Source organism: Sceloporus occidentalis, unplaced genomic scaffold (assembly GCF_023333645.1).
Source record: "Sceloporus occidentalis isolate IW3139 unplaced genomic scaffold, rSceOcc1.0.p SCAF_8, whole genome shotgun sequence".
Taxonomy (NCBI): domain Eukaryota; kingdom Metazoa; phylum Chordata; class Lepidosauria; order Squamata; family Phrynosomatidae; genus Sceloporus; species Sceloporus occidentalis.
In genome coordinates, this window is record NW_028316988.1 from 42,054,043 (window position 1) to 42,068,184 (window position 14,142).

A 14,142-nucleotide genomic window follows, 5' to 3' on the forward strand; every position below is an offset into this window, starting at 1 on the left:
CTTCTAGATGCCCCTTTCCCTATCACGGACTCAGTCCGTGACAAATGGCGGCGGCCATTCCACATGGCCGCCACCATGTTTACGTCTTGGATGCATAGCGTCCAGACGGGTCGCGGCAGTTATGACGTCACGGGTGCACCATGGGCGCCTCGCGATGTCATAATAATAATAATAATAAAATTTTATTTCTATACAGCTATTCCAGCGATCACAGCGGTGTAACGGCGCCGCAGGAAGAAGCTCCATTTTGGAGCTTCTTTTTTGCTCTGCGAGGGAGTCGCGCGGTTTGTATGCTGTGACTCCCTCGCGGAGCAAAGAGCAGCGCCGGCAGACTGCCACATAGCGGCGGTTTGTAACGCCTCATCGTAAGACTAAGCTGCTAGTGTGAATTGATTTAAGTGGCGGTGGTTTAAATTAGCAGGAAAAAAAGATCAGTTTAAAATAAAATTCCCACTGATGGTATTTCATGTGTCCTAAATTTTTGGTGCACATCTGACCACTGAACTACATCAGATTGAAATAACAGCACAGGTAATACCATTCTTACAACCTGGTCTTCTGCCTCTTAATTGCCATGAGCAGGTTTTACGGGTCTTCCTTTTTTATTCCCACAGAAGGAATGCCTTTCCCATAAAGGTTTTTTCTTAAGACCATTGCCCACAATAGTGTGTGAGTTTCATTGTGGGGAAAGAGGAGCCTGCACACTGGGCAGAATTTTTGTCTTTACTTTTTCTTCCTTTCAGTATTGGTCCTTCGTGCTTCACTCGCTCTCTTTCCCAAAACTGAACTAGCCAAGAAGACGTAATATGTGAAAGCAGGCTCTAATAAATACTGGGTATACTACTGATGGATGAAAATGTTACTGATGGATGAAAATGGAATGTATATGTTGGTTGGTTAAATGTAAACATTTGTAGATGATCAAAGTTGGTCCTTTACATAGAAACGCCTCTATAATCTCTCTGGTACTGTCCAATATCACAGGGCATCTAGTGTTAATTGTGGTTAGAGAGTAACAGAAGAGGTAATATGCTTATATCAGGATTATTTAAAATTAACCTAGTTACTAATGAAAACGGAAATTTTAAATTTACAGTAAAAACAAATCAATTTGATTTAATTTTTGTTAAAGTTGTCAGGTTTTTTTAATCCAGTCTTTGTGTTTCCATCTAGATATCTTATACACAGTATTAAGGGTGGCCTAAAGAGTGAATAGAGTCCCGACACGTTTTTCTGGATAACTGCTTCACTTGCCAAAAATAGTTTAAATCGAAAGCACTAGAAAGCCAAAGACCACCTCCTCCCTCAAACAAATCATGCCAAGGATTGCCTTAGGGTCACCATAAGTCAGAAACAAATGGAAGGCACACAACAACAAAAATTGAACATTAGTGTGAAATCTGTGTTCTGGTTTGTGTATGTGTGTGCATACATACATACATACATACATGTACTGCCTTACTATTAGGCCTCCCTTACTATAAAATATTACATTTTTAAACTGGGGTTCTGTAATTAATTAATTGTCATCTTCTTAGGTACAGTAGTTGTACAGCCAGAGCCAGTACTTAATGAAGATAAAGATGACTTTAAAGGACCTGAATTTAGGAGCAGAAATACTGCTAAAATAAAACCCGAAAGTCAAAAGAAGCGTGGAGGTAAATGCATCATGAATGAAGTTCAGTGATATGTTTCAACTGTTCCATTTTGGATAACAACGCATGCGTGTTTTCTGTTGGTTCCCAGTGTGCCTCTTCTGTTACCTGTTCATTAGGGGAAGCACTGCATATACTCAGGTATAAGTCTAGACATTTTAGCCACAAAATCAACTCCAATGACCTGGGTTGACTTATCTACAGGCCATTGTAAGTACTGTACCTTGTCTCTTATCAAAAGAGGAACCATCCCTTCTCTGAGTAGAGTGGCTAAAGATGAGAGTTTAATCCATCCCAGGAGAACCTAAAAGAAGCACCAACCCCCTCGGCTTTCCACCGTAGCACTGCTGCTTCTGGCCTTTTTAAATGCTTTCTGATTGCCAAAATGGTATAGTCCAGACATTCAGATTTAGCATCAGTGCTCCTCTTAACCTCTTTTAATTATTGGAATCTCAGGACTTTTATGTGAGAGAATGAGATTCTTTCAGGCTATTTTATTGACACAGACACAATTTTACATATACACATTGTGTTGAGGGAGAAACAAGGCTTTTTATCATCTGTGTTCATTGTCATACTTTACGTCTCATGTAAGGTATTACACATCTTACATCATATTCCTTCGTTACATGTGAGGAATTATACATCTTGCCCAATGCTGGGCCATCCTAACCCATATTCCATCTGTAGTTGCAGTATAAACACACACGCATAAGCGCGCACATTTATCTATTCTGTGTATTCAGTTAAGGCCTGTTTTTATTGAACAAAGAATTTATCTCCCCCTCTCTTACTATCATTTCAAGGGTAGTTATCCGCTAGAAACAGTGTCAGCAGCTAGCTTTGTTTCAGGTTGTGTAACAGCCTGACTTCTGCACATCAGGAACTGGTTTTTATACCATCTCCAGCCTCTATATGTCCAGTCAGGGATTGGTCTAGCTACGGTAGTCCCCATTAAAGTCATCAATTAACTTTCTTAAATGGGAAGTGAGATTTATATGAGGCCACTTTAGGGACTTGAGAATGTTACTGTCCATCCTTATGCTGTCTGTCTGCCAATAGATGACTGCATTGGATTGCACAAGCCATCAGAAACAGACATTTTCCGAGATCAGACGAGATCGGGCGTGTTCAGGGTGGTATGGCCTCAGACCTCTTCCTTCTCATAGCTTTGTTTTAAGTTAAATGGCTTTGTGCCTAGAACTAGCTGGTAAACCTGCACTCTACTTAAACACACTTAAGTACGTAATATTCAGGCTTCAGGGTGTAAATTTTGCAAAATACATATCTAAATCACTCGGTCTGTAAGACATTTTTGTGTTTTTATACAGCAATGTATATTTGAAATGGAAAGCACCAACTCAGAATAATTCAAATGTGTTTGAAATGCATTTAACTTTTTTAAATGCCGCAGTTGAAATTTCCAGTCTTCTGTATTTAATCAACTAAATGGGGCAAAGTAACCAGCAAAAAGAAAGAAAGGTGGGAGTTTTGAAGGAGTCACAGTTAAGAGGCAGGATAGGTCTTTGGGTGTTGTTGTTGTTGCTGCTTTGTTTGTTTTATTTTTTAAATACAGTGATGAATTTGATGTCAGTTCTTTATTCTTCTTGAACTTTTTCCACATTTGAAATATGAGCCAGGTTTGCAACTTCCTTAGCTTTCAAAAGAATCTGGATATGTGAAATCAGTACGAGGTTTGTTTGTTTTTTAAGATTTACACATTAAAGTATCACTACTGCTCTCTGTGGAAGAAGCACTACTGCTAGTACAGTTGTTAAGTTCTCTGTTTTGGAAGTGTGAAGCAAGTGCTTAGAAATACTGAAAAGGTTCAAGAAGATTATATGGTAGTGATTGAATTCCTTTTATTGATCTTTCAGGTTCTGACCCTGCATGCAAAACTAGTTAGAGCGTGTGTTTGTGTGTAAGAGAGAGAGAGAGAAAAGGGGAATAAAAAAGTTTGGGGAGGGGGTGGATTCTCCACTTTTTAATTTCATATTTCACATTTCTGCCTCTATGTTAGACAATGTTAAGAAGTGGCGCCATTTTGAAATTATGTCGCAAATGAAAAAATGTTGTTCTATATGAATTTGATATGTGTTTGGTAGGGGAGACTCATATTGCACTACTTTCCCCTCAATATTGTAGAGGAAGGACTGCATGGTATTGTGAGCTGTACAGCTTGTGGTCAGCAGGTGAACCATTTTCAGAAGGATTCAATTTACAGACATCCCACATTAAAAGTGCTTATTTGTAAGGTATGTACGTGTTTCGTGTATGCTTAATTCTCCATATTACATTTAAATCAGGGATGGGCACAGTGTAAGCTGCATTGGCATCCCAGACTATGGCTCCTGAAGCCCCCAAGCTTCCAGACCAACACCACCCCCCCACTGTAAAAAATACATTTTCCCAAGTGCTGAAAACTACTGCAAAACAGGGCAGGTTTGCTCCCTGAAGATGCTCGCATACCTCAAAAACCTATCAGACCTCCCATCTCATCGGCTGAAATCAAAACCGGAAGTGAAGCTATAGTGTTACCTGGGAGAGTGTTCCTAGAAAGTCTCCTTGGAGGCATTCTGGTCTCCAGGGCTAGGAGAGCAGTGCTGCTCTAGCCCTCAGCACTCAGAGGGCACACTCCCGAGTTCCTAGAACATCCCTAGCTCCTAGCTCTTGCAGCCTGGCTCTTATACTGGCTCCTAGAATAACAGTCAGAAGGCTCTCTAGCTGCCACCACTTGGACATTGCTCACCCTCCTGTTTCAATTATGGCCAATTTGGGGAAGTTCTGGGAAGGAAGGTATGTGGGGTGTGTGTGCCATACCTAGGTTATCACAAGAACATGAGGAGGTGAATGATGAGTTCAGGCAAAGGGTTTTATGTCAGTTTGTGATGGAGAAGAAAAGATTCTATACTACTGAGCAATCTTTTTTCAGTAGCAAAAGCGGAAGTAACAGATGATATTTCATACTAGGTTTTATATTTTCAGTGTTTCATCCTTTGTTGTTGTTAACTGCTGTCAAGTCAACTTTGACTTATGGCAGCCCCATGGATGAAAGACCTCCAAGTCACGCTATCATCAGCCACTCTGCTCAGGTCTTGCAAACTCAGAGCAACAGTCTTGGCTTCCTTGATGTGGTCTTCTGCTTTTCCTACTGCCTTCTACCTTTTGTCTTTTCTAGTGAGTTATGTCTTCCCATGGTATGCCAAAGTACAACAGTCTCACTTTAGTAATCTTGGCTTGTAGGGAGAGTTCAGGCTTGGTTTGCTCTAGGACCCATTTATTTGTCTTTTTATAGCAGTCCACGGTATCCATAGAACTCTTCTCCAGCAGGTTTAAAATGCATGTATAAATGAGTCAGACAATATGATTGAAGGTTTCTGAAAAAATAAACTTTTCTTTGCAGACTTGCTTCAAATATTATATGAGTGATGATATCAGCCGTGATGCTGACGGAATGGATGAACAGTGTAGGTAGGTGTGTAAAAACCCCTCCATAGAACCAAATCCATTAGGGTTAAGAGGAGTGTACCTGGATGGCTAATGATGTCCCTTTAATCTTAGCTAGTATTCAAAGAGTATGTGCCAATGACATGACAAGCAAGGGCTCTATGGGACCTCCTGGCTTCTCAGTCATGAACAGCTTTGTTCCCACAATCAGTGAAACCTGGAGCTTCACTCCAGCTGCTTCATTGTGTTTAATGATAGGAGACCACTTCTTTTCTGACAAACCTAAGAAATAATCCAGGGTTTGTTCTTGGCCTCTTTTTCTCTGGTTTGTTTGAAGGAAATAACTGGAGAGGGGTCCGGGTAACAGAACAAGCCAATTGTTGAACAAAAATCTATGGTTTGTGTAGCCACTCCCATTATAAGTAGAAGAGATTGAATGGTCTGCATCTGTTTGTTCATGAGAAGGCAGGCTTTCTTTGGTTTCATGGCTCCTTGTTTTGTAGGAACAAACCATAAAGTGTAGAACCAGGATCCAAAGAAAAATGAAACTAGTTTCCTGCACCCAAAAGAGATGTGCAAAAACCTGCCCCAGAACGCAAGCTTTTCTGAAGCTGAGCTGAATTTCAGAAATTGGAAGTTCATATGTATTTAAATACTAAGTTTATTCATGTTTCCATTTACTCTTATTAATTGACTTTCCTCTTGGAAAAGTTCACAGGCAACACAGATGGAAGAAAATTGAGGAGGAAAGTGTGGGACCTTAAGTGTCCTGAGGCAAATACATCATTAGCACTCTCCTCAGGCCATACCCATGAAAACAGCGCTAACACTATAATGATGTGCACATGAGCTCATACATAAGCTAAACTGAGTATGTTTGCTTCCAGATGTACAGATCTGCACCATAAATAAGTAGAATTGCATCCAAAATGTTTCATGTTGCTCCTGTGGTAGAGAAGAGGAGATCTGTGCTGCAGTGAATGGGGCTACAATCAAATAAGATATTATTATAATGAGTCACCTTTGAATAGAGATGTATACATTTTCTTCATTTATTTGGTGGCAACAAAATTTTTTAAAACATGTCAAAACTTTAATTTCAGGTGGTGTGCTGAAGGTGGAAACTTAATTTGCTGTGACTTTTGCCATAACGCCTTCTGCAAAAAATGTATATTGCGCAACCTGGGCCGGAAGGAGCTGTCAAATATCATGGATGAAAATAGCCAGTGGCACTGCTATATCTGCCAACCAGAGCCTTTGCTGGACTTGGTCACTGCTTGTGATAGTGTGTTTGAAAATTTAGAACAATTATTGCAGCAGAACAAAAAAAGGATCAGAGTTGACAGTGACAAAAGTAAAATGTATGACAATACACTCAAGTATTCTTCAAAGAAAAATAGCCCAAGTTGTAATGGTGAAGAAAAGAAAGACCATCCCTATTCTGGTTCTCTAACCTACTCATACAAAGCATTAATGGTGCCAAAAGACCTGCTCAAAAAAACAAAAAAACTAGTTGAAACAACAACTAACATGAACTCTAGTTTTGTAAATTTTTTAAAAAAGGCCACTGAAAACTCTGAAATAAACCCTACTGTGCATTTACGTCAGCTAAAGGCTTTTAAATCCGTGTTGAGTGACATCAGAAAGGCCCATGTGGCTTTGGAGGAAAGTCTTAACCTGGAGATTCAAGCTCTGGATGTTAAAGTGGGGGGGAAAATTACCAAAGAGAATGAGAGTGACATTAAAGTGGACAGCAGTGAAGCAAAGAAGACAGAAGCAAAGGAACTGAAGGTGCATAAAACCACACCAGAGGTCAGTGAACAGGCAGATCAGGACGTTCCAGTGACGGAGCGAACAGGAAGCAAAAAGTCCCTTTCCAGAGAAAAAAAACCCGGGAAGAGCGATGAGCTCCAATACGAGCCCAATAGCACCGAGGCAGAAACAGACATGGATATTGTATCTGTCCCTTCATCTGTTCCTGAAGACATTTTTGAGTGTTGCATGGAAGCACAGAAAGCAGGTGAACAGGGCGTTGCAAGCAAACCAGCAGAGCGAGCAGCAGCCAGCTCCAGTACGAAATCAAAGGACAGTAGAGGAGGAATGAAGCTGTCACCATCCCCAAAAGTTAAGAAGGAATTGGTTGTGAAACTGACTCCTGTTTCCATCGCTGGTTCTGTAAAGTCTGAAGATGCAGATGGAAAGGTAGATCAGAAGGAAGATGGAACAGACAGTCAAGGGACTGAATACCCAACTGCGAATGAAGTCATTTCGGTGGTAGAAGACCATGATCTCAGAAGGTCTCCGCGTGTTAAAACCACACCTCTGAGACGTCCAACAGACATAAAGACCTTAACGTCTAATTCTGAGGGGGAAAGTAATGATGTATACAATGAAAAACCTAGGAGAAAACCTGCACAGTCCAAAAGAAAAAAGGATAAGCAGAGTTCTCCTGATAGCACTGTTCGTAGTCCTCATTCTGATACACCTGCGGAGACTAGCAAACCAGACACAGTGGACCAAAGTTCTGATTCCGATGAGGTACCTGCAGTCCTCCAAGAAGTAGCCATGATGAGTAACAGTTCTTCAGACATGGACAGCAACTGTGAAACGTCAACAGTAAAGAGTCAGCCTGCAAAGGAGGACAGCGGGAAGCGGAAAAGAAAAAGTTCCAGTTCTGGGTCAGATTTTGATGCCAAAAAAGGCAAATCAAGTAAAGACTTAGCTGCTGCTAAAAAGAAACGCCAGAACCGTTCGGATTCTTCTAATTGCAGTTCTGAGTTAGAAAGGCAATCTAAACAAGAGTCTTCAAGGAAAGCCACGAAAAAGGGCCCAAAGAGTGAGAATGGTGGTTCTTCAGAAGAAGAACCAAATAACAAGGCAATGAAATCAGAGCAGCAGGAGGATGAATTGTGCGATGAAGTTGACAATGTAGAACACACTGGTGAAGATAGAGAGATGCTAGATAATTCTTTGGAAGACGCACTAAGTACAGAGGAAATGCCGACAGCCAAGCGAACGAGGGATTCGAAAAAGAGACCCTCCAAAGGCAAGCAGGGTGTGTCTTCTGAAAAAGAAGAGAATGCTATCTCTGGCAAGGAGGGACAGGACCTGTCTTCTGATGATGCAGGACAGTCTGGAAGTCAAGAGCAGAGTGCAGAGTCTGCAGATGATGCTAGAAAGAAGACTAGAAAAAGCACAAAAGAAAAGAGTGTGAGCCAGAGGAAAACCTCTGCAAAGGGACAAAGTGATTCCTCTTCTGAAGTTGAGAAGCTGTCTGAAAAAGAGAGTTGCAATGCTTCTGGAAGTAACATCAAGAAGCAAGGACCTGTAGAAGGAAAGGTGAGGAGGAACCTGAGAGAGCGAACTTCTAAGAAACTCCAGGGCAATGCCGCGGACACTGAGAAATCTCCCCAAGATGAGCAGGTCTGTGATACCTCTGAGGATAACCTAAACAAAAAAGGGGGTAATACGAAAGAAAAGAAAAAAGCAAGTCCCAAAAGAAGAAATCCCAAAAAAGCAAGAGGCGACTTAATGTCCTCTTCTGATGAAGAGTTCTATGAGGAGAAAAAGAACAAAAAAAGAGGGGCGGCCACTAAGGGAAATAGTAAAGTTAGTCCTGAAGAGAGGCGAAAATCTGGAGCTAAGAAAACAAAAACCGAAACGGTCACAAGCACGAGTACTTCGTCGTCATCAAATGAAGCCGAAGAGGACGTGAATTCAGCCGGCGCTGAGAGCAGCGATGAGCAGAAAATTAAGCCTGTAACAGAAAGCCTGTTGGTGCCGACCAAAGGGGGATTTTGCCAGTCTTCAGGTGTGTGACATACTCTATTTAAACTGTGGTTGTTGTTCATACAGAAATTTTCTAATTATGTGTGCATGTGTGTGTGGCGGGGGGTTACTTTCAGGAGTAACATGTCTATTTCGGTTTGGTGCTGAGTTGCTGGCTGAAAATTCAGAAATTGCTGAAATGTTGGTTTTAAGATAGCACCTTGGTATAAGAAAGCTGTCATCCTCTTTGGCATAACGGCCGGCCATATGTCCTTCCACAACCTTCAAGCAGGACGCAAGGGCAGTAGGCCTCGCCCAGCAGCTTGGGTTTCTCTAACTCAAGACAATTTTGATTCTGTGATTTAAATTTGCAAGAAAAAGGGACTGATTCTAGTTGAGAATAAGTGACAAGTGTAACCTGTTCTCAGAAAGTTGTGTCAAGTGTCTGCATAACTGTGTTAAGGCTGAAAAACTGATACATACCAAACTGCCAGGAAATTAGATTCTTGTCCCATCTGTCATTCCAGAAGTAATGCAGTCATGGCTAATGTTGCTACAGACAGGATTACATCCCACCCTCCACCCTAGATGCCATTGGGACTAAGACTTGACTTGAACCTGGGATTTAGCTAAATCTGGAGCTTGTGAGAGTTCCTGCATGGCAGAATGGGGTTGGACTGGATGGCCCTTCTGGTCTCTTCCAACTCTACGATTCTATGATCCTGCCATGTGTGTGTGCATTTGCCTTCAAGTTGCCTGTCAACTTTTGGTGATCCCATGAATTTTATAGGGTTGTCTTATGCAAGGAATACTTCTCGGTGGTTTTTCCAGTAGTTTTCCTCTGAAATGTAGGCTTTAACACCAAGTAACTTGTGTAAGTAGTTACACAGGTGTAGTCAAATGGGTTTTTTAAATCAGTTTGTAATAAGAAGAACTTAGACATCTCCCCCAAATTTCCATGTCTACATGAAGAGGCATTATGTTGATGAAGAGTGGCCTATATTTTTCAGCTTAAAACAACCTCTCCGTTTCATGTACAGAAGTCGGTGGGACAGTCTACTGAATCCTGAGTGGTTTTATATTGTCCACCATACTCAAGGGCAAGAGCTAGCTCAAAGGATGTAGGAATTGCTAGGTGGGGTTGGAAAAGAGTGGCTAGTCTTTAGGTCGAATTTCATCAAACCACTCAATTGCCAACATGACTGACCTCCTAGGTGACTTGAGGAATCCGTGGCTCTGGTGAGCATTTTGGTGAAGTGGGATCCAGACCCCAATCCCCATAAACATCACTGCATCTGAGGCAAACTCTCTAGTGTGCCACAGAGCCAGGGTGGGTTTTGCCATGGTTTTTAGCTGCTAAGTCCCTATATTGGGAAAAGGTGGGATATAAATTAGTAAAATGATAATCTTTAGAGCCAATGTGGCGTAGCGGTTTGAGTGTTGGAGTCTGGAGACCAGGGTTTTGAATCCCTGCTCACCCATGTAAAACCATTGGGTGACCGTGGTCAAGTCACATTCTCTCAGCCTCAGAGGAAGGCAAAAGCAAATGCAAAGCCCTTCTGAACACAATAAGAAAACCCCATGAAAGGGTTGCCATAAGTGGGAAACAACTTGAAGGCACACAAGAATAAGTTTTGTTTACCATTTTTTGCTCTTTATGGGTTTAGGCCTTAGGTTTATACCACAGTGTTTTATTTTATTGCAAAATACAAGAGATAATTGTAAGAAGCAGATTCATAAAAAGAGATGATAACCAATGAGAATTCTTGTTGTCGTGATTTCTGGACATAACCTGTTTTCCTGTTGTGCCAAATTTGTCTGCTTTTTTTTCCTTTCCAAAGGTGATGAAGGCGAGAATAAATCAGCCGCTGTGCCCATGGAAGAGGAGGAAGATGACGATGATGATCCTGAGAATAGGTATGATTCCATCCGCATGGACTTTAAAAAGATTATAACACACCCTAGGCGTGGGCGCAAACAAGAGCAACGGAACAGCAAGCAGGTTGTAAAAACCGGAAGTGCCTGCCTTGTAAAGACTCGCTCACAGGCTTCCCGCAAGTTTGAACGAGAGGCCAGAAACCAAATCCCTAAATCCAGACCTGAAAAGAAACTAAGAAAATAGTTTTAAGTGTTAACTCACACACCTTGCGTAGGGTGTGTTATAAATGCGCTGCAGCACTGTCCGTTTTAAGGTTTCCATGTAAAATGTTGATTTTATGTAACTTGTACATTAGTCACATATTTGGTGGGGGGGGGGGAACAATTTGTTATTTATGGCTGCCCACAGGAGTAAGAGATGCCAAGAGCCACGACTCAGTATTGTGACAAAACCCTTGTTTTACATCTTTTCTGGTTGGTGTGTAAATTACTTCTGATGAAACCCTGATGAGAAAGCAGATCCAGAATGTCCCAAATATTCACTTCTTAACTTCAAAAGTGGATATCTGGTGGCACTGGCACAATGGGTTTGTGTCCACTTCGTTCAAATGCATTTTTATCAGTATGGTTTTGTTTTATAGCCACGTGCTGGAATAAAAGTGCATAAATGTGTATTTTCCATTAAAAGTCAATGTTAAATCATTACTATAGTTAGAGAATTTAGGACTGAAGACCTTCTAATCTAGTAAAACAAATTCTGTAACTGACCTAATCACTGAATAGTAAAGTAGAAGAAGAGTGAAATAAGTAAAAGAGAATTAGGTTTTTAAATTTGGTTCAGTTAGGCTGCCATCCTAAACTGATGGAGTTAGAGGTAAGCATCACGAAACCCATTGGGGCTCGCTCTTGAACAGGCATCTGTGGGATTTGCCCTTACAGCATTGATCCAAGTCCATAGTGCCAAGGGAAATGTTTATGCTTAATGTTAGTTACCAGGCAGTTTCTTTTCTAAGAACTGTTTCTTTTTTGGGAACTGTTTCTACAAACTGCAGTACAGTATTTTGGAAATGGACATCTTTGACAATGATAGATGTGCAGTTGTCTGGGGGAGGGAGGATAAGAACAAGTTGTTAATCCGTTTAACTGGGTTTTGCCTGCTTAGTTATAGAAGGCAAAGCATTGTTTATGTTTTGGTTTGTACCCAAAGTGAATATTAGCACTTGTCTCATACAGACTTGGGTACAGTCAAGAATGCTGCTAATCTAGCTGTTACTTGCTCTCCACGCACCATATTCAAACAGACCTTTAATATTGAACTTTAATAGCTGCTTAGGAATTGATAGTATAGAATGATAAGCAAACTGTTGAAAAAAGGTTGTAAGACTTCCTTTTAAAAAGTCACTCCTGAGTTCCTTATTTAATAATTAGGTTTTTAAAAGCATTTATAGTAGATAGAAAATGGTTACGTGTTTTGCTTGCTTTATTTTATTACTTTAATACTAAGCAGGTGGATCCTGAAATAATACTTTAATCAGAATAATGATTTTATTTAGTAAATTCACAGTTCCTGGGATTGCTTTAAACGGGGGGAAGAGAGACACCCCTGAATACTGTATCATCCAGGAAAGAATCTAATCTACCTCTCTTAGAGTTGGTGTTCATCAGCAAATTGTCTTGGTCGCTATGCAAGGTGACATGCATTGAAGCTCTTTGTTTCTTTTTATCAGGAAGCTTCAGTTAGGTCGTTGTTTCCGTGGCCATGCATAGTAGCTTAGAGAGACCCAAAGAGCGGTGTGTAGGAGATCCATGGGGCCTTTCCCGGCCCTCCATCCTGCTCTTTCCTTCTTTCAACCCTCCCTTGACCAGCAGCTTCTATGCTAATAAGGGGTGCATTTGAGGGGAGTCCCCTCCGCTCCATTTGCAAGCCAAAGTGCTTTCTCCCTTCACGTTGAGCTGTTTTGAGCCCTGTCAGGATGGATCCCGTTGGGACGATCAGAGACTTGCTCCCTGACCCACCAGACCCAAACCTTCAAGAGACGCGCTTTGGGCTTGCTGTTTCACTGTTGCTCGCTTTTTCTTTCGGGGGAAACACTGACTTCTGCTAGGCCAAAGAGGGATGCTTGAAGTTCGTAGTAACGTTACGACTTGTATGGTTGTATCCTACAACTTCCTTTTTCTGAAGCCACCATTTAAACATGGCTCTTATTAAAATGTTAAAAGTGATCTTTCTTTTCCTTTTTTTGCCAAAGTGCAATATTTTAGTCTTAATATAACAGACAGTGCTGTATTTCATTGTGGTGTGTATTTGTTTCTTATTGGTTTGTCTGAATTTTCAAATAGTGCTGTTTTAACATGTTTGGAGTTATTTTTTTGTTCATTCAGAAGATTCATAGTGTATTCATGCACAATGCCTTTGAAGTATTTGATGGATGCAATAAATTTTTGTAAAACATGTTTCTCGTGCAAGCATTTAATTTTAAGAAATATCAAAACACATTTTTGTACTAAAATATACTAGGGAATAACTGATCAGGTTATATGTATCCATGCCACAAGCTTCCTCACATAATACTCAGCTTACTGTTTCTGTAGTGCCCTAATTTAAAGCTAAAATGGGGTTCAATGTGGTACATGAGCTAAAAAGCAGTGTCTTATTAACACATTGTCACCATTTTCATTATATATCTGCTACTTCCAGCAAATACAGATTTCTTTGGTTCAATTGTTTAATTATAAACAAATTCCTTGATTCTAGTTGAGAGAGTTAATACATCCCACAAAAGACTGTGCATGCATTCAGGGTTTTCTTTGTTCCTTTCACCTGTGATGTCAAGCACAATTCATGTTCAGGTGATAAATGACTGCTTGACACTTTGCCAACATTTTCCTACCTGCGGTACAAAAGTATTGCGATGGTTTGGTTGTGGGAGTGGATTATGTTGGGCACTGATGCCAAAGAAACCATTACAGAAGGCTGCGAATGTAGGCATAGACATACTCTTGCACCTGATGCTACACAGTAGGAAACTGCAAGATACTCGAAAGAGGGCAAATCTTGTTCTCTTATATTTAAAATATTGAAGATTCTGTAATTGGCAGTAATAACAGGGAAGGAGGACCCCATTATTTTGATCACTCAGGAAGCTTTATCCAAAAGAGCACATAAGGTTTATTATTCATATCTTTTACAAAAGTGAGCTCCATGAAATTCATTTCTTCGCTATCAGAATTGTGATTTAAAACAACACTATATGGGGACTGGCAATCATTTTTCCCAGTGTACCAGCAACTAGTGCCATTGACCACAGTTGTTTGTATCCTTCCTGGAAACTCAGCAGGGACTGGCAGCTCAGACACCGGCGTTGGTCCAGCACTTTGATTAGAACGGATTTAA

General features: G+C 40.8%; 1 protein-coding gene across 3 annotated transcripts in view; it reads left to right on the forward strand.

Annotated features, from left to right (window-relative positions):
* ATRX (ATRX chromatin remodeler) overlaps window positions 1-14,142 on the forward strand; it is a 50,410-nt gene that overhangs the window by 11,321 nt on the left and 24,947 nt on the right. For 2 of the 3 annotated variants that reach the window (XM_089536409.1, XM_089536407.1), the window contains exons 6-10: window positions 1,539-1,658; window positions 3,801-3,910; window positions 5,059-5,126; window positions 6,206-8,913; window positions 10,712-10,787. In XM_089536409.1, coding sequence (XP_089392535.1) covers window positions 1,539-1,658; window positions 3,801-3,910; window positions 5,059-5,126; window positions 6,206-8,913; window positions 10,712-10,787 — 3,082 coding nt within the window. The remainder of the gene's footprint in view (window positions 1-1,538; window positions 1,659-3,800; window positions 3,911-5,058; window positions 5,127-6,205; window positions 8,914-10,711; window positions 10,788-14,142) is intronic. The other variant, XM_089536408.1, reaches the window with a different exon arrangement.